Source organism: Maniola hyperantus, chromosome 28 (genome assembly GCF_902806685.2).
Source record: "Maniola hyperantus chromosome 28, iAphHyp1.2, whole genome shotgun sequence".
Classification (NCBI taxonomy): domain Eukaryota; kingdom Metazoa; phylum Arthropoda; class Insecta; order Lepidoptera; family Nymphalidae; genus Maniola; species Maniola hyperantus.
This window is the reverse complement of record NC_048563.1, coordinates 85,063-109,968: the sequence shown is the minus strand read 5'-3', so window position 1 is coordinate 109,968 and position 24,906 is coordinate 85,063. Positions and strand designations below refer to the sequence as shown.

The window sequence follows — 24,906 nt, the reverse complement described above, 5'->3', positions numbered from 1 at the left end:
TATGTGACGATCGTATTAGATTCCATTTTTAAAAATTTATTGATATTTTTTTGCGATTTCAGAGGTTTGTCCACATAGTGAAAATTGTTCATATTCACAAGTACATTCACCCCTTAAATGGTGCAAACTGATTTTTCTACACTTGTATACATTTAAGAAATCAATTTAATAAATAAATTTTGAGTCCTAAACCTAAAACTACATTCGATAAAATTTATGAATCTCTGCACATCACTATCGTCAATAAAGTAATACAATTATTTCCTTCAAAGTCGTTATCAATTAATACGGAACTTCATGAGCGGACAAACGTCAAACCGGCCATCATAGCGTGCCGCTAGTTTAGTATCCCTATTAATCTGTGAGTACGACGAAAATGTATTGAAATTCTAGTGGTAAAAGAATTTTCAAAATCGGCTCAGTAGTTCCAGAGATTACCCCCTACAAACAAACTGACAAACTTTACCCCTATTCTACCGAGCCGGAAAAGACAATAAGGCAATGCCTCAATTTGTCTGTATAAAATAAGCCTAGCTGGAGAACTAAATGAAAAAAAAACACCATTAAAATCATAAAAAATTTATTATGCATAATATACAAACAACAACAGTATTTTAGCGTTTAAACTGTCGTGAGTGACTAAACACGTGAGTAAAGCCGGGCGTGAGACATGACATCGGAATAACTAAGTCGTTCCCGGCAGTTAAATAGTCGCGACTGACCTACGATGCAAGTGCGAGCTCGCGCAGGTATTGTTCCATGCGCTCGTGTAGCATGTACGGATGTAGCACTCACACTAATGCAGATGGCGAACGCCGGGTGCAGCGCTCCCTCGCATCGCACGCCCTACTGACGTCTAAAAATGCTAATGCGACGCGTCTTGCGGTTAACTTAAAAATTGGTGCGGACTATAATTAGCTATTTATTTATAAAAGCTTCGAAGGCACTAATATCTTAATAATATTATAAATGAGTTTGTTGTGGGCTCTTCTCAGACCTGGGCGCGTTTGGAACCCTCGTAGCGTTAGTTTTAAGTTTGCGTAATAATTATCACCACTATATCTTAGAAATCCAACATCTGACTATCAAAAAGAGTTATTAATTACCTATTTTGAATAAATCATTTGACTTTTGAATGCGAAAGTGTGTCTGTCTGTCTGCTAGCTTTTCACGGCCCAACCGATTTTGATAAAATTTGGAACAGCGATAGCATGCATCCCGGGGCAAAGGACATAGGCTACTTTTCATCCCGGAAAATCAAAGAGTTCCCACGGGACTTTTTAAAAACCTAAATCCACGCGGACGAAGTCGCGGGCATCAGCTAGTAGGTAGTTAATATTTTCTTCACACAATTACATTAAAATCAATAAAAAAATAATAACATAAAATTTATGGCAGTTCTTTTATAACAATAAAATTAAAACATAATTGCCTGTACTCTTTTAAATAAAAATATTAAAAACTAAATAAAAATCTAAAAATCACAACCCCTCTTTTTGACTTTGCCGTAGTCGGGTAAATAAGTCTCATTTTAAAACATCCATACTAATATTATAAATGCGAAAGTGTGTCTGTCTGTCTGTCTGCTAGCCTTTCACGGCCCATCCGTTCCACTGATTTTGACGAAATTTGGTACAGATATAGCTTGCATCCCGGGGAAGGACATGGCCACCTTTTTATCCTGGAAAATCAAAGCGAGCGAGCATCAACCAATCAGAGTTGATTGCGATCGTGACATTGTAGCTGTCATTGTACCGCAATCGAGGAGCAGTTGTCTCTGTCACTCATATCTATGTGACGTTTCATCGGTCTCAACGACAGAGACAACGCTCTACGAAGCCGCTATATCTTTCTAAAGGTCGACGTACAATATGTCATTGGAGTACATTCGGGTTAAGTCAGCGTTGGGTTGTGCCTTTCTGCGCGAACAAACAAACTATTTATGTAATCTTGCAAGTGTCGGTCGGTTCGTCGCTCTTCGGAGATTTGCTTTGGGACTCGTCTGTCTGTGGAACAAACATATTGTCATACAACGTTAGTTCCAGTAACAGAATCGATTGTAATCATTTTTACAACGAGTTAAATTTTGGCCAAAAATACTTTAAAATTCTGCAAGTTTGGACACCGAGTTGAATGACCGCATGTACCAGCTGAATGGAGCCGCGCGAGCGAGAGCGCGCACGATCGACGCATGCCGTCCCGCTCGCTCACAGCCGCTCGCTTGGGGTGACCATGTTTTGCGGGACAACGAGTCAACACAACAAGCTTATAACTTCGTACGTTTCATTAAATATTTTTGAAATCAGTACCCCTTATTATAAATGCGAAAGTGTGTTTGTTTGTTGGTTTGTCCTTCAATTACGTCGCAACGGTGCAACGGATTGACGTGATTTTTTGCATGGGTATAGATAAAGACCTGAAGAGGCTACTTTTTATCCCGGAAAATCAGAGAGCTCCCGCGGGATTTAAAAAAAAATTAAATTCCACGCGGATGAAGTCGCGAGCATCAGCTAGTAAAGAATAAATATACCAAACTAGCTGATGCACCGTTGCGACGTGATTGAAGGACAAACCAACAAACCTAAATGCGCTGTGCGGGTGTGCGGGGCGTTCCCCCCCGATTGCCATTTGAACGTGTCGCGTACTATACGTGTCCTGCTTACCGCGTCTAAGTACGGCACAGGCCTCCGCCAAAGTCTCGCCAGGGCTCCGCGTTTGTCTTGACGCTTGCTTTTGACTTCTGGCGTTGACTGAAAAAATAAATAATTGGTAAAACAATAAATAAAAACTCGACTGCTCTGCCAAAAACAAACTAAAAAGTAAAGTTCATTATATAGACAAAATATTCTTAGTTACAAGAAAATTGGTGATCTACACAATAGGCTAACTAGAAACAGAGACAAACTTGCAGCTCCTGCCTTCCGCCTCAGGAAAGTCCAAAAGTCATTTGTGGGTATTGGTATTACCTTTTATAATAAAATCCCGCAAACTATTTTGGACTTACCTTTGCACAAGTTTAAAAAATCTATTAAAATATGCTCCTGAAAAAAGCATATTACACAATTGAAGATTATCTAAATGATAAAAGAGCGTGGATTTGACCTGCAGCTCGTTCCAGCAACGCACAACACTGCAAATACTATTTTATACGTGGCATAATCTTGTACCTATATCAAATGTTTGAAAAGAGCAACCGCCGAGTTTCTTGCTGGTTCTTCTCGGCAGGAAAGGCATTCCGAACCAGCGGTAGATGCATCCGACTATTCGTAAGCACTTGTAAAAGTTTATACGAATAAAAAAAAGATTTTCAGATTTTCATTAGAAAATGGCGCCCAATAGCCAACATACTGAATTTTATTTCAAAACAATTATAGCCTGTGGCACTGTATGATATATTTACCGCTTTAGTTTGTCCCTTCTTCGTCACGTCAGCGCCATTGCTGCCTGCGTCAGAGTTCCGCTCGTCGCGTACATACGTGTCTGCTGAAATTGACAGATTTCAAACACTTAACATTTTGTGATTCATATCAAAAGGGCGGCGACCTTGTACCTGCGCAGCAGCCACTTTATCCATTTATTTGGTACCAAGAAATAAAGCTAGCATCTATTGTAGATTGTGTATCATCATCATCAACCAATAGACGTCCACAGCTGGACATAGGTCTCTTGTAGGGACTTCCACACGCCACGGTCTTGCGCTGCCTGCGACTCGTCTGATGTCGTCCGTCCACCTAGTGGGAGGTCTTCCAACACTGCGTCTTCCGGTGCGAGGTCGCCATTCCAGCACCTTGGGACCCCAACGTCTATCGGTTGTACGAACTATGTGCCCTAGACCAAAGTATTAGAGCAGTGCATGTTGCCAGTGATGACATATGGATCCGAGACATGGTCGCTAACTATGGGCCTCATAAGAAAGCTCAGAGTCACTCAGCGGGCGATGGAGAGAGCTATGTGCGGAGTTTCTCTACGTCATCAAATCAGATATGTATAGAAGTCCCGCAAATTATTGCCTTTATAATGAAACCGGTTTGGGGCACATCGGTTGGATGGTTTCAGTCTATAACGGACATACTATCAAGCTGTCAACACTCACTACTGCGTGCGACATTGGCGGTAGGTTGTACTTGCGCAGTGGGTCGCGCGCGCGGCGGCGTGTCGGCGCTGCAGCGAGTCGGGGTGCTCTGCCCCTTCACTATCCGCTTGATCTCCTCCGCTCGGTCCATGTATCTATGTGTCGGAGAATATAATGCATACGAACGTACGAACTCATAGTTTTCCACTATAAGTCCCGCAAATTGTTAATGCGCTTGGTCGCAATTTTAGTGACGTCAGCACCAAGCTGAAGTTTCGAGCTGATGGTATATTTTTATTTCAGCTGACGTCAAAATTACATCATTTCGATGTTAATGAGACATGGTTCCAGAGCAATAGCAATTTGCGGACTTGCCTATAGAAATTATTTGAATAGCAACACATTGTAAACGTTTAGCTGTCTCAAGTTATACATAGTCTGTGGCACCAGTTTAGAGTGAAGTTGTCTGTGGCCAACGCTGCGGTCTGGATCAGTCAGCAGAGTTCAAAAGGGCTAGAACCCAGAGTCGTAAATTAAAAAGTTCAGTCCATAGATAATAAAGTATTTTCAGTCAATAGTGCGTTCTATCGACATCCCATTCTGGTTCGAGAGAGCGTCTGTGACGCACGCGCACGCGCACGCGCACACGTGTAACACATAGCGGACATCCAAACGAATCTCCGCCGTCTCCGCCATAAATATATGAAAGGAAAAGCTGACTGACTGACTGATCTATCAACGCACGGCTAATGGAAACTAACTACTAGACGGGTCGAGCTAAACTTTGGCATGCAGATCGCTGTTATATTCGCTAAAAAAGGATTTTTGAAAATTTAATTCCTAAAGGGGCAAAACAGGGGCTAGAAGTTTGTGTAGTTGACGCGGACGAAGTCGCGGGAATAAGCTAATTCCTACCCATGTTATAAATGTGAAAACATGTTTGTTTGTTTGTCCTTCGATCTTGTCGCAACGGAGCAACGTATCGACGTGATTTTTTGCATGGGTGTAGTTAAAGATCTGGATAGTGACATAGGCTACTTTTTATCCCGGGAAATTAAAGAGGGATCGCTTTAATTTCCCGGGATAAAAAGTAGCCCGGGATGTTTCAAGACCTAAATCTACGCGAACGGAAGCTTCAGCTAGTATAATACACAGATGGATGTAAGAAAGAAAATAAGTTTATTCATCTTGTGCTTAAGGTACAAACAAACTTAAAATTAATGGTTAGTAGGTAGTAGTTAGTAATAAGAAATACTTAATAATTAATTTAATTTTGAGCCTCAATAGCTCAACGGGTAAAGGAGTGGACTGAAAACCGAAAGGTCGACGGTTCAAACCCCGCCCGATGCACTATTGTCGTACCTACTCCTAGCACAAGCTTGACGCTTAGTTGGAGGGGAAAGGGGAATATTAGTCATTTAACATGTGTGCAATTTAAAGTTGTGATAGTCTAGTGGTTATGACGTCCGCCTTCTAATCGGAGGTCGGGGGTTCGATCCCGGGCACGCACCTCTAACTTTTCGGAGCTATGTGCGTTATAATTAATTAAATATCACTTGCTTTAACGGTGAAAGAAAACATCGTGAGGAAACCTGCATGCCTGAGAGTTCTCCATAATGTTCTCAAAGGTGTGTGAAGTCTACCAATTCGCACATGGTACGTGGTAGACTATGGCCAAAACCCTTCTCACTCTGAGAGGAGACCCGTGCTCTGTAGTGAGCCGGTGATGGGTTGATGATGGTGATGAATATTAAAAAAAAAAAAAATTTAAAAAAAAAATGCGTCCTTGCACCCACTTGGCACAGGGTGTACCGTCTTACTGTGTCAGCTTGGCGGCGAGCGCGCTGCGCCGCACCGCGTCGCTCTCGGCGCCCACGGCCGGCACCTGCACCAGAGGCACTTTCATTACAACAAACAGCTAAAGGGCGTTTGTGCACGCATCCGTATTTGGTTCGTATTCGTGTTTTTTATGTAGGCAAAAACGGAAACAAATTTTTTTTAACACTTTTTTTGCGTTTTTTTTTGGTACCTATCATATCAGTAATCATCAGTACGATCACTTGTCTTCATTTTTGCCAGCGCGAGCGTTCTGGTTACACCCTGTACATGTACCAGCCCAGATAGGTCGGCGGCGGCGCGGCGGGGTGATGACGTATCTCGCGATCATTGGTCAAGCGTCACACGTCACACGTGACAGCGGCTACAGAGACAGCAATAGCCACAAAGCAAAATAAGAAGAAGAGAGACAACAAATCCAATTTAGACACAGCAAAAAACCACGAAGGTTTAAAAAGTGTGTCATTCTGTCTACTTTTTAATACATAATAATAGTGCTTCTGTAAACAATTTACATTGTTTACAGAAGCACTTATTACATTACATTTAATACAAAAATGGGGATCGTTACAATCAATCATCAATCAATCAATATCAATCAATACTTATAATAAAACTGTAACAGGTCAAATTCTGTACATTGAAGATATTTTGAAATTTTTTTTTCGAGGGCACTCTATAATCGATACTGAACCCAAAACTGTAATTTTTTTCATTTTTGTCTGTCTGTCTGTCTGTCTATCTGTCTGTCTGTCTGTCTGTATCACGGCCGCGCATCACGCTGAAACTACTGAATGGATTCCAATGAAACTTGGTACGATTTGAGGTCATACTATGAGGAAGAATATAGGATACTTTTTATCCCGAAATTCAGCATGGTTCCCGTAGGAGAGGGGATGAAAGTTAAAATGTATACTGAGTTGTAATTCATTAACGCGTAGTCCGATTTCATTTATTCTTTTTTTGTTAGAAAGGGGATATTTTAAAGATTGTTCCGTAAATATTTCAAGGTCATCGGTTTTTAACCGACTGTCAAAAAGGAGGTGGTTCTTTTTTCTACATCGATTTTTTCGAGGTTTCTGGACCGATTTGCAATTTTTTTTTAAATCAACAAAAAAGTTTTCGTGGTTGTCACATAAAAAATTCTGGATTCAACTCTTTAATCCTGATGCTGCAGGGTTACTGCCCGCCTGAGTTATCAAGATTCAGGAAGTGTTCATAGTGAATTCATATTGTGAGTACCAAGCAGCGACTTTATTCTCAGACTTCAAGTCTCAACTCCTCAACCCTGATGATGTAGGGTACAGCACTCCTAAACTATAATGTTTCAGGAACTGCGGATGATGCAAAATTAATTTAGGTACCAAGCATAGGCTACATCATTGAACTTCGGATCCTAATTCCTCAATCCTGATGCTGCAAAGTACTAAAGTCCTACATCGTGGGGATTTTAGAATTTCTGATAGTGAATTGATATTTTAGGTATCAAGCAACGGCTTCACGATGACACTCCCAGTCCGAAATACTCCACCCGAGCGAAGCCGGGGCGGGTCAGCTAGTACATAATAATAGTGCTTCTATAAACAATTTACATTGTTCACAGAAGCACTTATTACATTACATTTAATACAAAAATGGGGATCGTTACAATTTGTTAATAGTATAATAGGATTTTAGCATATATTTTAAATTAAATCTACTGAATGATAATGAACTGTCGCGTTGCTGTCGCTACTGCAACGTTTTACGTAATCACCCCGCCGCGCGGGCCGCTAGTGTAAAGCAAAGTGTTCTCACCAGATACCGCAAGCTGTCGCTGTAAGCTGTGAGCGCCTCGGGCAAGCGTCCAGCGCACTCCAGCTCGATGGCCTGCTTGATCAGCGACACCGCCTGCAACATAACAACCTGATAACTGGACCGAGGCTGAGACTGCTGTGGGCTCTTCTCGCACCTGGGCGCGTTTGGAACCCTCGTAGCTTTAGTTTTGTCTGCTCAACGGGAAGTACAGTACGCGGCAGAAAGCAATGTACATCGACCTTCAGAAAGAGGCAGCGCTTTTGTAGAGCGTTGTCTCTGTCGTTGTGTTAGCTTATTGAATGTAGTTTAATGAATTAGACAGACTCATCCGATGTCACGCAATCTGTGGTGGGGCAGCCATCTTGATTCGATTTGTATAAATACGGGTATTTGACGGTTTTTACTCCAGTCTCGTTCCAACTCCAGACTCGACGACTATTAAATACTTTTGTGTTTAGGTCGCTATTTTGATTGTGGTTGAAATAGCAATAATTGTGCCCTGATCAAGTTCATATTATTGCAGTTAGGTTATTATAAAGAATAAAACTCTCGATAAGCCTCTACGCGTTGTGATCTATATCCACGTGCAACCTTTATATGAGGGGACATTTTAATAACTTATAAAATTAGTTAATTAAACCTGCCTTACTGACTTTTGCTTAAAATTGAAATCGGCAAAACGTCACATAGGTATGAGTGACAGAGACAACGCTCTACAAAGCCGAAATGTCATTCTAAAGGCCGATGACCTGATGGTGTAAACAAACTTTTACCAACAAATTGACTACATAGTTATCTTACTTTGAAAATTGAAAATACGAATTATTTGTTCATAAACACATTTTGATTTTTTTGGTGATGTAAGCACAAATTTACGGTTTTCGAATTTTTTCCTTTACGTGTGCTATAAGACCTACATACCTACCAAATGTCATGATTACAGGTCAACGGGAAGTACGCTATCGCTCTTCTTAACAGACACGAAAGACAGACAGACAATACAGTGATCCTATAAAGGTTTATTTTTCCTTTTGAGGAACCCTAAAACTGGTGGTGGTGTACCTTGTTGTAGTTCTCCTTGGAAGGCATATGCTCTAGGTCCAGGTAGTCGTGGTTGAAGAAGTCGTCGTACGATATCCGCAGGTCGGGGTCGTGTCGCAGCAGCCGCGTCAGCAGGTCGCGACAACCCCCCGATATTGATGCATTGGGAGGGATCTACACACATACAATAGGGTCTTGGACTTTAGTCATAAAATGACGTCATTATTTGTATTACGACAGTGTTTGGGGCTAGAATTTATTATTAAAGAGAATAATTAAAACAAAATCATGACTATTATTTATTTTTAAAACTAGCTTATTCTCGCGACTTCGTCCTCATGTTTACCCACTAAACCCCTATTTCACTCCCTTAGAGGTTGAATTTTCAAAAATTCTTTCTTAGCGGATGTCTACGTCATATTAGCTATCTGCATGCCAAATTTCAGCCCAATCCGTCGAGTAATTCGAGCTATGTGTCGATAGATCAGTCAGTCAGTCAGCTTTTCCTTTTATAGGATGTTGTAAGGACCTGTATGGGTGCTCGCCGCTGTATCTTGTCGAGCAGCTCGTTGAAGGTGGCGGAGGAGTAGGGCGCGCGTCCGAACAGGCACTCGTACATTATTACACCTGCCACCAAACAACTATATATAGGATGTTGTAAGGACCTGTATGGGTGCTCGCCGCTGTATCTTGTCGAGCAGCTCGTTGAAGGTGGCGGAGGAGTAGGGCGCGCGTCCAAACAGGCACTCGTACATTATTACACCTGCCACCAAACAACTATATATAGGATGTTGTAAGGACCTGTATGGGTGCTCGCCGCTGTATCTTGTCGAGCAGCTCGTTGAAGGTGGCGGAGGAGTAGGGCGCGCGTCCGAACAGGCACTCGTACATTATTACACCTGCCACCAAACAACTATATATAGGATGTTGTAAGGACCTGTATGGGTGCTCGCCGCTGTATCTTGTCGAGCAGCTCGTTGAAGGTGGCGGAGGAGTAGGGCGCGCGTCCAAACAGGCACTCGTACATTATTACACCTGCCACCAAACAACTATATATAGGATGTTGTAAGGACCTGTATGGGTGCTCGCCGCTGTATCTTGTCGAGCAGCTCGTTGAAGGTGGCGGAGGAGTAGGGCGCGCGTCCGAACAGGCACTCGTACATTATTACACCTGCCACCAAACAACTATATATAGGATGTTGTAAGGACCTGTATGGGTGCTCGCCGCTGTATCTTGTCGAGCAGCTCGTTGAAGGTGGCGGAGGAGTAGGGCGCGCGTCCGAACAGGCACTCGTACATTATTACACCTGCCACCAAACAACTATATATAGGATGTTGTAAGGACCTGTATGGGTGCTCGCCGCTGTATCTTGTCGAGCAGCTCGTTGAAGGTGGCGGAGGAGTAGGGCGCGCGTCCGAACAGGCACTCGTACATTATTACACCTGCCACCAAACAACTATATATAGGATGTTGTAAGGACCTGTATGGGTGCTCGCCGCTGTATCTTGTCGAGCAGCTCGTTGAAGGTGGCGGAGGAGTAGGGCGCGCGTCCGAACAGGCACTCGTACATTATTACACCTGCCACCAAACAACTATATATAGGATGTTGTAAGGACCTGTATGGGTGCTCGCCGCTGTATCTTGTCGAGCAGCTCGTTGAAGGTGGCGGAGGAGTAGGGCGCGCGTCCGAACAGGCACTCGTACATTATTACACCTGCCACCAAACAACTATATATAGGATGTTGTAAGGACCTGTATGGGTGCTCGCCGCTGTATCTTGTCGAGCAGCTCGTTGAAGGTGGCGGAGGAGTAGGGCGCGCGTCCAAACAGGCACTCGTACATTATTACACCTGCCACCAAACAACTATATATAGGATGTTGTAAGGACCTGTATGGGTGCTCGCCGCTGTATCTTGTCGAGCAGCTCGTTGAAGGTGGCGGAGGAGTAGGGCGCGCGTCCAAACAGGCACTCGTACATTATTACACCTGCCACCAAACAACTATATATAGGATGTTGTAAGGACCTGTATGGGTGCTCGCCGCTGTATCTTGTCGAGCAGCTCGTTGAAGGTGGCGGAGGAGTAGGGCGCGCGTCCGAACAGGCACTCGTACATTATTACACCTGCCACCAAACAACTATATATAGGATGTTGTAAGGACCTGTATGGGTGCTCGCCGCTGTATCTTGTCGAGCAGCTCGTTGAAGGTGGCGGAGGAGTAGGGCGCGCGTCCAAACAGGCACTCGTACATTATTACACCTGCCACCAAACAACTATATATAGGATGTTGTAAGGACCTGTATGGGTGCTCGCCGCTGTATCTTGTCGAGCAGCTCGTTGAAGGTGGCGGAGGAGTAGGGCGCGCGTCCGAACAGGCACTCGTACATTATTACACCTGCCACCAAACAACTATATATAGGATGTTGTAAGGACCTGTATGGGTGCTCGCCGCTGTATCTTGTCGAGCAGCTCGTTGAAGGTGGCGGAGGAGTAGGGCGCGCGTCCAAACAGGCACTCGTACATTATTACACCTGCCACCAAACAACTATATATAGGATGTTGTAAGGACCTGTATGGGTGCTCGCCGCTGTATCTTGTCGAGCAGCTCGTTGAAGGTGGCGGAGGAGTAGGGCGCGCGTCCGAACAGGCACTCGTACATTATTACACCTGCCACCAAACAACTATATATAGGATGTTGTAAGGACCTGTATGGGTGCTCGCCGCTGTATCTTGTCGAGCAGCTCGTTGAAGGTGGCGGAGGAGTAGGGCGCGCGTCCGAACAGGCACTCGTACATTATTACACCTGCCACCAAACAACTATATATAGGATGTTGTAAGGACCTGTATGGGTGCTCGCCGCTGTATCTTGTCGAGCAGCTCGTTGAAGGTGGCGGAGGAGTAGGGCGCGCGTCCGAACAGGCACTCGTACATTATTACACCTGCCACCAAACAACTATATATAGGATGTTGTAAGGACCTGTATGGGTGCTCGCCGCTGTATCTTGTCGAGCAGCTCGTTGAAGGTGGCGGAGGAGTAGGGCGCGCGTCCGAACAGGCACTCGTACATTATTACACCTGCCACCAAACAACTATATATAGGATGTTGTAAGGACCTGTATGGGTGCTCGCCGCTGTATCTTGTCGAGCAGCTCGTTGAAGGTGGCGGAGGAGTAGGGCGCGCGTCCGAACAGGCACTCGTACATTATTACACCTGCCACCAAACAACTATATATAGGATGTTGTAAGGACCTGTATGGGTGCTCGCCGCTGTATCTTGTCGAGCAGCTCGTTGAAGGTGGCGGAGGAGTAGGGCGCGCGTCCAAACAGGCACTCGTACATTATTACACCTGCCACCAAACAACTATATATAGGATGTTGTAAGGACCTGTATGGGTGCTCGCCGCTGTATCTTGTCGAGCAGCTCGTTGAAGGTGGCGGAGGAGTAGGGCGCGCGTCCGAACAGGCACTCGTACATTATTACACCTGCCACCAAACAACTATATATAGGATGTTGTAAGGACCTGTATGGGTGCTCGCCGCTGTATCTTGTCGAGCAGCTCGTTGAAGGTGGCGGAGGAGTAGGGCGCGCGTCCAAACAGGCACTCGTACATTATTACACCTGCCACCAAACAACTATATATAGGATGTTGTAAGGACCTGTATGGGTGCTCGCCGCTGTATCTTGTCGAGCAGCTCGTTGAAGGTGGCGGAGGAGTAGGGCGCGCGTCCGAACAGGCACTCGTACATTATTACACCTGCCACCAAACAACTATATATAGGATGTTGTAAGGACCTGTATGGGTGCTCGCCGCTGTATCTTGTCGAGCAGCTCGTTGAAGGTGGCGGAGGAGTAGGGCGCGCGTCCGAACAGGCACTCGTACATTATTACACCTGCCACCAAACAACTATATATAGGATGTTGTAAGGACCTGTATGGGTGCTCGCCGCTGTATCTTGTCGAGCAGCTCGTTGAAGGTGGCGGAGGAGTAGGGCGCGCGTCCAAACAGGCACTCGTACATTATTACACCTGCCACCAAACAACTATATATAGGATGTTGTAAGGACCTGTATGGGTGCTCGCCGCTGTATCTTGTCGAGCAGCTCGTTGAAGGTGGCGGAGGAGTAGGGCGCGCGTCCGAACAGGCACTCGTACATTATTACACCTGCCACCAAACAACTATATATAGGATGTTGTAAGGACCTGTATGGGTGCTCGCCGCTGTATCTTGTCGAGCAGCTCGTTGAAGGTGGCGGAGGAGTAGGGCGCGCGTCCGAACAGGCACTCGTACATTATTACACCTGCCACCAAACAACTATATATAGGATGTTGTAAGGACCTGTATGGGTGCTCGCCGCTGTATCTTGTCGAGCAGCTCGTTGAAGGTGGCGGAGGAGTAGGGCGCGCGTCCGAACAGGCACTCGTACATTATTACACCTGCCACCAAACAACTATATATAGGATGTTGTAAGGACCTGTATGGGTGCTCGCCGCTGTATCTTGTCGAGCAGCTCGTTGAAGGTGGCGGAGGAGTAGGGCGCGCGTCCGAACAGGCACTCGTACATTATTACACCTGCCACCAAACAACTATATATAGGATGTTGTAAGGACCTGTATGGGTGCTCGCCGCTGTATCTTGTCGAGCAGCTCGTTGAAGGTGGCGGAGGAGTAGGGCGCGCGTCCGAACAGGCACTCGTACATTATTACACCTGCCACCAAACAACTATATATAGGATGTTGTAAGGACCTGTATGGGTGCTCGCCGCTGTATCTTGTCGAGCAGCTCGTTGAAGGTGGCGGAGGAGTAGGGCGCGCGTCCAAACAGGCACTCGTACATTATTACACCTGCCACCAAACAACTATATATAGGATGTTGTAAGGACCTGTATGGGTGCTCGCCGCTGTATCTTGTCGAGCAGCTCGTTGAAGGTGGCGGAGGAGTAGGGCGCGCGTCCGAACAGGCACTCGTACATTATTACACCTGCCACCAAACAACTATATATAGGATGTTGTAAGGACCTGTATGGGTGCTCGCCGCTGTATCTTGTCGAGCAGCTCGTTGAAGGTGGCGGAGGAGTAGGGCGCGCGTCCGAACAGGCACTCGTACATTATTACACCTGCCACCAAACAACTATATATAGGATGTTGTAAGGACCTGTATGGGTGCTCGCCGCTGTATCTTGTCGAGCAGCTCGTTGAAGGTGGCGGAGGAGTAGGGCGCGCGTCCAAACAGGCACTCGTACATTATTACACCTGCCACCAAACAACTATATATAGGATGTTGTAAGGACCTGTATGGGTGCTCGCCGCTGTATCTTGTCGAGCAGCTCGTTGAAGGTGGCGGAGGAGTAGGGCGCGCGTCCGAACAGGCACTCGTACATTATTACACCTGCCACCAAACAACTATATATAGGATGTTGTAAGGACCTGTATGGGTGCTCGCCGCTGTATCTTGTCGAGCAGCTCGTTGAAGGTGGCGGAGGAGTAGGGCGCGCGTCCAAACAGGCACTCGTACATTATTACACCTGCCACCAAACAACTATATATTAATGATTTTATGCTAATTTTGTGGTTTCATCATCATCATGATCAACCCATCGCCGGCTCACTGCAGAGCACGGGTCTCCTCTCAGAGTGAGAGGGGTTTTTGGTCATAGTCTACCACGCTGGCCATGTGCGGATTGACTTGTTCAACTTGTACGGGAGCGGTGTGCAGGCTCGACCGTACCAAAGGGGAGATCTCCCACCGAGCGGTTGGTTGTGCTCGGTAGCGCCAGCTGGGCCGACGGTTATGTCTTGAAACTTCTATATATAGTCCAGATTGCAGAAAACTCCGTTAGTGCGATTACTATCGGCGGTACATTTGTTCGGGACTACGTCATCGATTGAACAGCGCCATCTAGTTTCTATTGTGGTAACCGCCACAAACTTATCATTTGTTCATGAACAAATTTTAATTTTTATTGTGATGTTAACCACAAATTCACGGTTTTCGGATTTTTGCCTTTACTTACCTAACTGAATGTCAAATTTCATGATTCTAAGTCAACGGGAAGTACCCTATAGATTTTCTTGAGAGACACGACGGACGGACCGACAGACAGACAACTAAGTGAAGGTTCCTTTTTTCTTACTGAGGTACGGAACCCTAAAAATAAATAATAATCAGTGTAAGAAGCTCACCCACACTCCACAGGTCGACCCTGGCATCATGTTCCCCCAACAGCATCTCAGGAGCCATGTACAGCGGCGAGCCGCGCACGTGGCGGGACGACTCGTCTGTCATGTGCTGCGCGAACCTGCGGCGGACACAAGCAGGTGGTACTTGGCCGAACTCCCACAACTAAGTATCTGTCACTGCATGAAGTGATTTCTAATACTACTCCAAAGAAAATATAAAAAATTTACATTTATACTTTGACGTGTAAGTCAGAAAGCAGCTGCGCGATTGCGGTAGAATGACAGCTACAATGTCACGAATCACGATCGCAATCACCTCTGATTGATTGAAGCTCGCTCTCTATTGGCTACAATGCATTGTTGCAACAAGAATACCATAAATTCTGCGAATAACAACAATTGAGATTGTAATAATGATTGATGCAGGTTTCCCGCAATCGAGGTGCAGGTTTAATTTAACTGGTTTAACTAAATTTTTGATAAGTTATTAAAATATCCTCTAATATAAAGTTTGCGCGGGAATATAAATCACAACGCGTAGAGGCTTATCGAGAGTTTTAATCTTTATAATAGCCTAACTACAATATTGAACTTGGTTAGGGCACCATTGCTATCGCAACCCCTTCATCCAATTAGCAACCTAAACACAAAAGTATTTAATTGGTCGTCGAGTCTCGAGTCGGAACGAGACTGGCCTAAAAACCTTCAAACACCCGTATTTATACAGATCGATTCAAGATGGCTGCCCCGCTACAGATCGCGTGACATCGGATGAGTCAAATATTGTCTAATTCATTAAAGGAAAACTATCATGGCTAAGTTGTGACTACGGAACCCTACACTGCGCGTGGCCCGCCACAGACTTGGCCGGTTTTTAGCAATATTAAAAAGAGAAAGATGCAGACACTTTAAATTTAAAAACTGTAAACACTTTATTTCATTTTATTTATCCATTTACTCGCCAACTTTATATATTCTATGCCACTGACGTTTAGGTAATATTTAAAAGGCGGTCACTGAAAATCAGCGTTGGGGCGTCTGGTACCTCAGATGTTTGCTCTAGAGGTTTGTGTCTGAGGGGCCCGACGTCTCAACACAAGCTGAGTGGCCTACCTGTTCGAGGTGTTGCATTGCTGTACAGGACGATATTGCCTACACCATGTACCACCTATATACCTCGAATAAACATTATTCTATTCTATTCTATTCTAGAAGCGGCGCCACTGTACAGTCAACAATGTTTTATGTCTCACCCAAAGTCGGCTACCTTGAGCATGTACTTCCCCTCGGACCCCTTGTGCAGCAGAAGGTTGTGCGGCTTGAGGTCCATGTGCACCACGCCTGTCGACACGACGCCATGTTAGCACACGGACCAGTGCGAGGCGGACTCGCGCACATAGGGTTCCGCACATTAAACAGTCGCTTCAGTACTGAGTGAACACACATATCAAAAATTTCGTCACTGGCAGTAAGCGAAACCGTGGCCGAGTGGTCAAGGCATCGAGCGCGAACCCAGAAGATGCAGGTTCGATTCCTGCCAGTTGCGCAATTTTTGATATGTATTTAAAATTATTTCGAGGGTTCTGTACTTAGGAAGGATCATCATCATCATGATCAACCCATCACCGGCTCACTACAGAGCACGGGTGTCCTTTTAGAGTGAGAAGGGTTTTGGCCATAATCTACCACACTGGCCATGTGCGGATTGGTAGACTTCACACCTTTGAGAACATTATGTTCCTCAAGATGTTTTACTTCACCGTTAAAGCAAGTAATATTTAATTACTTAAAACGCACATAACTCCGAAAAGTTAGAGGTGCGTGCCCGGGATCGAACCCCCGACCTCCGATTGGAAAGCGGATATCCTAACCACTAGGCTATCACAGCTTTAAGGATACGTGTAATTATTAGTGTCTCCAACTGTTACACATAATCATCCCGGCGCACTACTGAGCACATGTTGTCTCCTCTTAGAATGAGAAGAGCTTGGCCATAGTCCACCATGCTGGCCAAATGTGGATCGGCAGACTTCACACACCTTTGAGAATATTATGGAGAACTTTCAGGCATGCCGGTTTCCTCATGATGTTTTGCCTTACCGTTAAACAAGTGATATTTAATTAATTTCTTAAAATGTATATCTATATAACGTATAAAAGGAAAATCTGACTGACTGACTGATATATCAATGCACAAGCTCAACCTACTGGACGGATCGGGTTAAAATTTTTCATGCAGATAGCTATTATGAGGTAGATATCCGCTAAGAAAGGATTTTGAATTTCCAATTCAATCCTTAAAAGGGTAAAACAGAGGTTTGAAGTTTGTGTAGTCATGGACGAAGTCGCCGTCATAAGCTAGTACTTAACATAATAAACATTTTTTTTTAAATAATTATATAATAATAATTTAATAATAATTAGATACCTAATACCTTTTTCTCTTAAAAATTTTAATGCTGACGCCAACTGCTGTAGAAAATACAGCAACTGCAACAAACGAAATTGTGGTATTTTTAACAAACTTCAATAATAGATATCAATTCTATTAATATGATTCATATCATATCAATAAAGATCGTTATATCAAGTGTGTCATATGCCTGCCTATATCCTTCCCCGGGATGTAAGCTAACTCTGTACCAAATTTCATCAAAATCGGTTGTACTGTTGAGCCGTGAACAGCTAGAAGACAGACAGACGTACACACTTTCGCGTTTATAATATTAGGAACCCTCGTAGCTTTAGTTTTAAGTTCGCGTAATAAATAAACTGACAGTCAAAAAGTGTAATTTATTACCTACTTTGAATAAATTATTTGGTTTAGATTTAGATTTTCATGGATAGTTAACATTTTACTCTTACTTATACTCAAAATTGTTAATTTATAAGATGGTATAGTGATGATAGTTAATTACGTACTTAAAACTAAAGCTACGAGGGTTCCAAACGCGCCCAAGACTGAGAAGAGCCCACAACAAACAAAGCAGTAAAAAAGTGCACTGCCTGATTTGCGCCGGTCCTAACTGCCGCACTCAGAGTCGCTAATCGTTACTTAAGATTGAGTTAAAACGAGACGGATTTATGTGAGAGATATAGCTCTGTCTCGTTTAACTCAATCTTAAGTAACGATTAAGCGACTCTTGTAAGCCGCTCACCTGTTTCTCTGGCACTCTGCCGTATCGGTGGATGTACTTGGACAGGTCTCCCCCGCAGCAGTACTCCATTATTATGTAGATGTTTCTGCAACATATACAATTTCAGTTAGAGCTTACTTGTCATTAACACAACATGAAGTTTAAATTAAAAAAAAATAAAGCATATTAGCCATGTTTAATCCATACTAAATACTTAATATACTTAATACTTAATTACTGTCATCAGTCTTCGCGCGAGCGTGTATGCGTTCGGGTGCAAAAATGGCGAATTCCGTGAATTTTCTTAAATGTCAGTGTAACGTAATTTTAAATGAATTGCTTTGTTTTGTACAAAACAAAATACAAATTTTAGATGAAGATAGCATCGTGAAGTTATGTGTGGATACGTTTTCGTACTCGGAAATTAGTGTCGCAAAGCAACTACTATTTGCATCAATTAACACGACCGTGAGAAATATTTCGCGGCGTAAAGCAAAAGAGCACAAAGATGTGGAAGATATTATTTGTGCCTTTAAAAATACAGAGCCGGATGAGACGCCTATCTTTGTAGCAAGAGATTTAAGCAAATTGCCGCCGGTAACCTTCGATCACATCGACATAACAAGCTTGCTAAAAGATGTCGTTTTGATGAAATCTGAGATTAATCATATAAAAGAAACATATGCAACTAGTCAGGAGTTAAATCAGCTGAAAAATCATTTAAATCAATCTTTGGCAAGTGTGGACAATGTAAATAAAAGGCGAGGGGCATACGTATTGGATAGTGGACCTTCGGGCATGTTAAATTTTTCAAATATGTCCGTTGTTGATAGTTCTCCAATGCGAGACAATGATGGTCAAGCGCACGATCAGACAAACGAACACCGGTCTCTGTCACTCATACAAGACGTAAGCGCTCTGAGCGCTCAGTGTGAGAACAGTGTCCCTTTCACTCATTGCCATCGATCAGTTGATAAGAGTGCATCGCGCGCAGGCGCAGTGGAACCTGTATCTAGCAATACGGTACAAAATGATTCATCACAACAGTGCAATACACAGCCGATGCACACAGACGCACGCGCCTTAGCGGGTGTTAGCGCGACCGCACACTTAATAAGCTCGGGTATGGGTAACACTATGGCTGAGATAGTAAGATCGGAAGGTGAATGGAAGCAGGATGAACCGAATCAGGAATGGGTAGAGGTACAAAGAAAAAGATATCGGAATAGAAAGGAGGGTGTTAGAGGCAAAGCGGCCGTTCAGCTTAGTGACAAGTTTAGCCCTGCTGATTTAAAAATTCCGTTATTTGTATCTAACGTCCATAGGGATACTTTAGAAAAAGATATCGTGGAGTACATATTTCTTAAAACTAATGAGAATGTAATGATACAAAAGATTAAAATGAAGACTGAGAGGGGCTATAGTGCTTATAAAATAATGGTACCACGACACAAGCTGCACATCTTTCTTAACGATGAAATCTGGCCTGACGGGGTAACTTGTCGACGTTTTATGCCTTACAAAACTCGAGAGCAAAATATTAATCAGAACAGAAGCATTCCTGATTGTAATGTATAACGCAACTATGGTAACATATAATTGTAAAAGTATAAAGCGCTCCGTGGAAGGTGTACAGCAGTTATGTAACTTTGCTGACATAATTGCTCTTCAGGAGACGTGGTTGCTACCCTTTGACCTATCATATCTGGCGAGCATCCATGAGGATTTCGGAAGTACAGGAACCTCTGCGGTGGATACGAGTGCTGGTGTTCTCAAAGGAAGGCCCTATGGTGGTGTCGCGTTATTGTGGCGTAAGTCTGTGTTTCAGTGTGTGTCAGTAATTCAGTGCGCAAACCCTCGCATAGCGGCGATTCGTATTACAACGTGCGGTCGCCCTATTTTGGTTATCAGCGTGTATATGCCTACCGATTGTAGTGAAAATGTACCAGAACTCACCGATTGCCTAAGCTCCATTAGTGCTATCGTAGAGGAGGCGGGCATTGAATCGGTATTTATTCTTGGGGACCTCAATGCGCATCCAGGTGAGCGTTTTTATAAAGAGATTTTTGACTTTGCGGATGAACAAGACTGGTTTTGTGCGGACATAAACAAGTTGAGTATAGATACCTATACTTTTATTAGTGAGGCGCATGGGTGTAGGCGTTGGTTAGACCACTGTCTTGTAAGTAGTGCGGCGTGGCAGTGTGTCACTAATATTTATGTAAAATATGACGTTTACTGGTCGGACCACTACCCTCTGGTGGTGTGTTGTAATTTAGATGTTATTCGACAAAGACTGCCAATAAATATTATTGAACGTAGTACAGTGCTATGGGGCGAGAGAACCCTAGAGCAAGTAGATGCATATAATAAGAAGTGTAACATGCAATTAAAAAGCTTGGACTTTCCGAGTGAGTTACTAGAATGCTCCGATTGTTTTTGTGATAAGGCTGATCATAAATATATAATTGATAACTTGTACAAAGACATTGTAAAGGTGCTGCAACAGGCCGCTAGTGAGACCCGTATGTCAAAAAAGACTAGCCGGAAAAAACCACTGGCGGGTTGGAATAGGCACGTGCGTGACGCTTACTTGAATGCCAAGCTAAAATTTCATGTTTGGTGTTGCCATGGCAAGCCAGTTAGCGGTCCTATTTTTAATGACATGGCTGAATCGAGAAAAATGTTTAAAGGAAAACTTAAGTGGTGCCAAAATCACCAGGAACAAATTAAGATGGATATGCTGGCGACACACCATGTAAACGCTGATTTCAAGAATTTTTGGAAATGCACAAATCAGCTTAATGCTAGGCCGGGCATTCCAGCAAGCGTTGATGGTGTCTCTAACCCGAGCGAGATCGCCAATTTGTTTGCAAATCACTTTGCTGTGAAGTCGCCTCTTGGGCCGCAGCGTCAAGGGTTCGATGCTGAGCCTAGCGGAACTAAAATGTCTGTCATTATTCTGGCAAAAGATATACGACAAATTATCATTCAGTCAAAGCGCGGTAAGTCCCCTGGTCACGATGGACTCAGTATCGAGCACCTGAAGCATGCGGGATGTCATCTCCCTCGGGTCTTGGCATTGTTATTCAATCTGTGTCTCAGCCACTCGTACCTGCCTCCGGACCTAATGAAAACTGTGGTGGTACCTGTTGTAAAGTGTAGGACGGGGGATGTGTCTGATAAATGTAATTACCGACCGATTTCGCTAGCCACTACCATAGCGAAAGTGCTCGACAGTGTGCTTAACCAATATTTGAAGAAGCACGTTAAGCTACATGATGCTCAATTCGGATTTCGGTCCGAACTGTCAACTGAAACTGCAATCCTGAGTTTGAAGCATACTGTCAAGTACTACACTGATAGACACACTCCCGTATATGCTTGTTTCCTGGACCTGTCGCGGGCTTTTGATCTGGTGCCATATGATAACCTGTGGGCTAAGTTAAAAAAGACAGGGTTGCCACCGGAGGTTAATTGTCTTTTTAAATATTGGTACCTAGGTCAGGAAAACCGAGTTAGGTGGGCGAATGAGCTCTCGGATACGTACAGGCTGGAATGTGGCGTTCGGCAGGGTGGCCTGAGCTCACCATTGCTTTTCAGCCTGTACGTAAACGAACTGATTGAGGGACTCAGCAGTATGCCGGTGGGCTGCTACGTAGACGGTGTCTGCGTCAACAACCTCAGCTATGCCGACGACATGGTGCTGCTGGCTCCGTCAATCAGTGCGCTGCGCAGGATGCTTGCGGTATGCGAGTCGTATGCTGCTGAACATGGATTGAAATACAATGTCAAGAAGACTGAAGTCATGGTCTTCAAGGCGGGTACCAAGTGTCCAACGTATGTTCCACCTTTAAAGCTCCATGGAGTAGCTCTCAATAGAGTTCACAAATTCAAATACCTTGGGCACTTGCTAACCGAGACCCTTGGAGATGATGATGATATGGAAAGGGAACGCAGGGCATTGTCAGTCCGAGCGAATATGGTGGCCCGCAGGTTTGCCCGATGTACAGATGCTGTGAAAGTCACGCTGTTCAAAGCATACTGTACATCCTTATACTCGGCAAGCTTGTGGTTTCAGTACACGCAAAGGGCTTACAATGCGCTGCGAGTCCAATATAATAATGCGTTCAGGATTTTGTTGCGGCAACCTCGGTTCTGTAGTGCATCAGCTATGTTTGCTGAGGCGCGGACAGATGGCTTCGATGCCATCTGGCGCAAGAAAACAGCATCACTGTTGTCCAGAGTCCGAGGAAGCAGCAACGGGATCCTGCGCATGATAGCGGGCAAAATGGATAGTCCTCTGTTGGGGAAACTCGTGCAGAGGACTAAATCCCTTTTAGTTATTAAGTACTAACATAGTGATTAAGTATTTTGTTACTAACTCCTTAGTGTTTAAGTATTAACATAGTTATTAAGTATTTATTGTTACTAACACATAATGGATCAATTGTTGTCCGACTTAATAAATAAATTAAATTACTTAATTACCATACCGACCCCATCCCCATACCGACCCCAGACCAACCAATACCTGACTTGTATATGTAAAAGTATAGATAGTACCTGTCATCCCAAGTGAACTCCTTCATGTGCACTATGTGTGGGTGTGTGAGGGTCTTCAGCAGTCTGATTTCTGTCACCAGGTTGTCTATGGCGGTGCCGGAGTGCTTGATGCGGGACTTGTCTATGCATTTCACTGCTACTGTAGTTCGTGCACCCACCTGAAGATCATAAAGAAAAAGAGCTCATAGTAGTGATCGCACGGTACATCGACAAATTACCCAGGTACTGGTAGTAGAGGTCTTATCCAGACTTCGTCACTCTGAAGAGCTCTCAGTCATGCTGGCGTCACTTACAGACACTTAAATCCTAAACAGTGTGATATTTTGAGTTTTCTAACATATTCTTTTGATACAAATGCTATATATTATGCTCTATGCATTAAAAAAAAGTTGTAACCTGTTGTGGGGCACAGGAGAAGAAGTCTCTCTCACTCATGTGAGCAACAATATGTTTAGCTCATAGTTTTAAAGTGATTTTAACAGCTAAAATAATGCAATTATTCTCACATTTATTATAAGGACTCTAAATACACCTACGGCCCTATGTACAGTTGAATATGCGATTTGCCAAGTATTAATTAGAAATTGAGATAAGCTCTTCATAGAATTACTACTTACTATGATTTAATATTTAAAATACAGATAAAATAGCTTGTTAAAGGTGTAGTGGGTAATGTAAATGGGTTTGTTTACCTTAGTATACGCTTTATACACTGTCGAATAGCTTCCTGAACCCAGTTTCTCTGTTACTACATATCCTTCGATCTTTGGAAACGACATCATTTACATCCAATGCTGCTTCATTGGCAAGAGTCAGATATTTTAGCGATAATAAAATCACGAATTTGAATAGTAAATAGAAAGTGGATACGTCAAATATTTGTTATGACAGCTGACAGTTGACACTGACAACTGACAGCCATTGTGATATAAAGTGCTGCCAGTATCAGCTTGGAAAATATCATTTGGTAGAAAATTAAATGTATTTTTTACTGGCTTGTTCTGGATCCATCTGAATTATGATTTTTGACTAAAAACTTCTGATTTCTCGCGGATAACAAGTTATATTTTTTTTACTTTTTCATACCTATAGTTAACTAAAAAGTTTTCAAAAAAACCCCAACTGCGCCGGTCTGCACTGCATCTTCTTCAGCCATTAAAGTGCATAAAATCCACCATTTCGATTTTTTAAGAATTTTATGTACCCAGTGACACTCAAACTATCAAGACGAATCTAATGACGTATAACATTTTATCAAAAATAGTGCGTGGCAGGTCGCAGCCCCGGATCTCGAATTATTTTGAGGCGGAGCATGACCTAAAAAATGCCACCCCTGTCCAACCATATTTTTACCTCGGTGCTATGCAGTGCGGTGCGGTGCGGTCTGCGGTGCGATACACTGCAGTGCGCTGCCTCGCAATTATGTAGGTAGGTACTAGCATATTATACGTAACTATTACTATACTAGTATATTATACGTATACTATAACCGCGGGTGAAGTAAGTATGATTTTTTTATATTATTTATTAGAAAAAAATGTCGGAAGATAAAGTACTCAACAATAAATTTATAAAACTCGAGCGAAGAGAGCGCGAAGTTTTTTTACAATATCAGCCAATGGAGGAAATCAAATCTAGGCATTCGCAATTTGGGTAAAATGAACATGAATGTTCCTTTGAGTGCCCCTTGGTCCGTGGGCTCGTGTTATTTTGGCCGGCTTCCCACTCTATTGTTTCGCCACGGCGTCTAGCAAACTTGAATTTGCCGACCGGGGCACGGGCTCCGGCTTGGCCCATCCGGGGCTGACAGGTTGAGATGGCAATCGGGGAGGGAACGCCCCGCGCACCCGCAAAGCCCCTGCCCTAATCCAGTGCGGGGCGTCTCCCCGTCTCATACTGCGATTGCCGTCTTGTGGCAGACTATACTTCCGATACATATTTTATTTTGTATCGAAGACTGAACTTATACTTTTTACATAATAGGTGCTACAAAGTTAACACGTCAAGCTTATTATAAACTTGTAGTAGAGTATGTGAAGTCACGCGGTATTGTGTTCACTAAACTTCGCAAGTTCTCAACAAACTAAGTAGGTAAGTTATTAGTTAGTTATTAGTTATCTAGGAGTTAATATCATTTTGACTTGTAAAAGGAGTAAGTTTCTTGCCACTCTTTTCAGTTTAATCTGCTTTCTGAACCAGTGATAGAGTTTCAACTGTTAACATAGCATAAGTGACACAAATTGTCACATCACATTAATATTATAAAGGTGTGTGTGTAT

General features: G+C 43.7%; 1 protein-coding gene across 1 annotated transcript; it reads right to left on the bottom strand.

Moving 5' to 3' along the window:
* Nucleotides 1-563: 563 nt before the first annotated feature.
* Aduk (Another Drosophila Unc-51-like kinase) lies at nucleotides 564-23,483 on the bottom strand. Its single transcript, XM_069508520.1, is given in 14 exon segments — nucleotides 564-2,006; nucleotides 2,664-2,750; nucleotides 3,401-3,483; nucleotides 4,094-4,227; nucleotides 5,893-5,957; nucleotides 7,706-7,798; nucleotides 8,768-8,920; nucleotides 14,118-14,269; nucleotides 14,928-15,043; nucleotides 16,178-16,265; nucleotides 17,360-17,414; nucleotides 18,083-18,167; nucleotides 22,628-22,785; nucleotides 23,320-23,483. Coding segments are annotated over 14 exon segments (1,425 nt in total). The 5' UTR covers nucleotides 23,410-23,483; the 3' UTR covers nucleotides 564-1,940.
* Nucleotides 23,484-24,906: the final 1,423 nt, after the last annotated feature.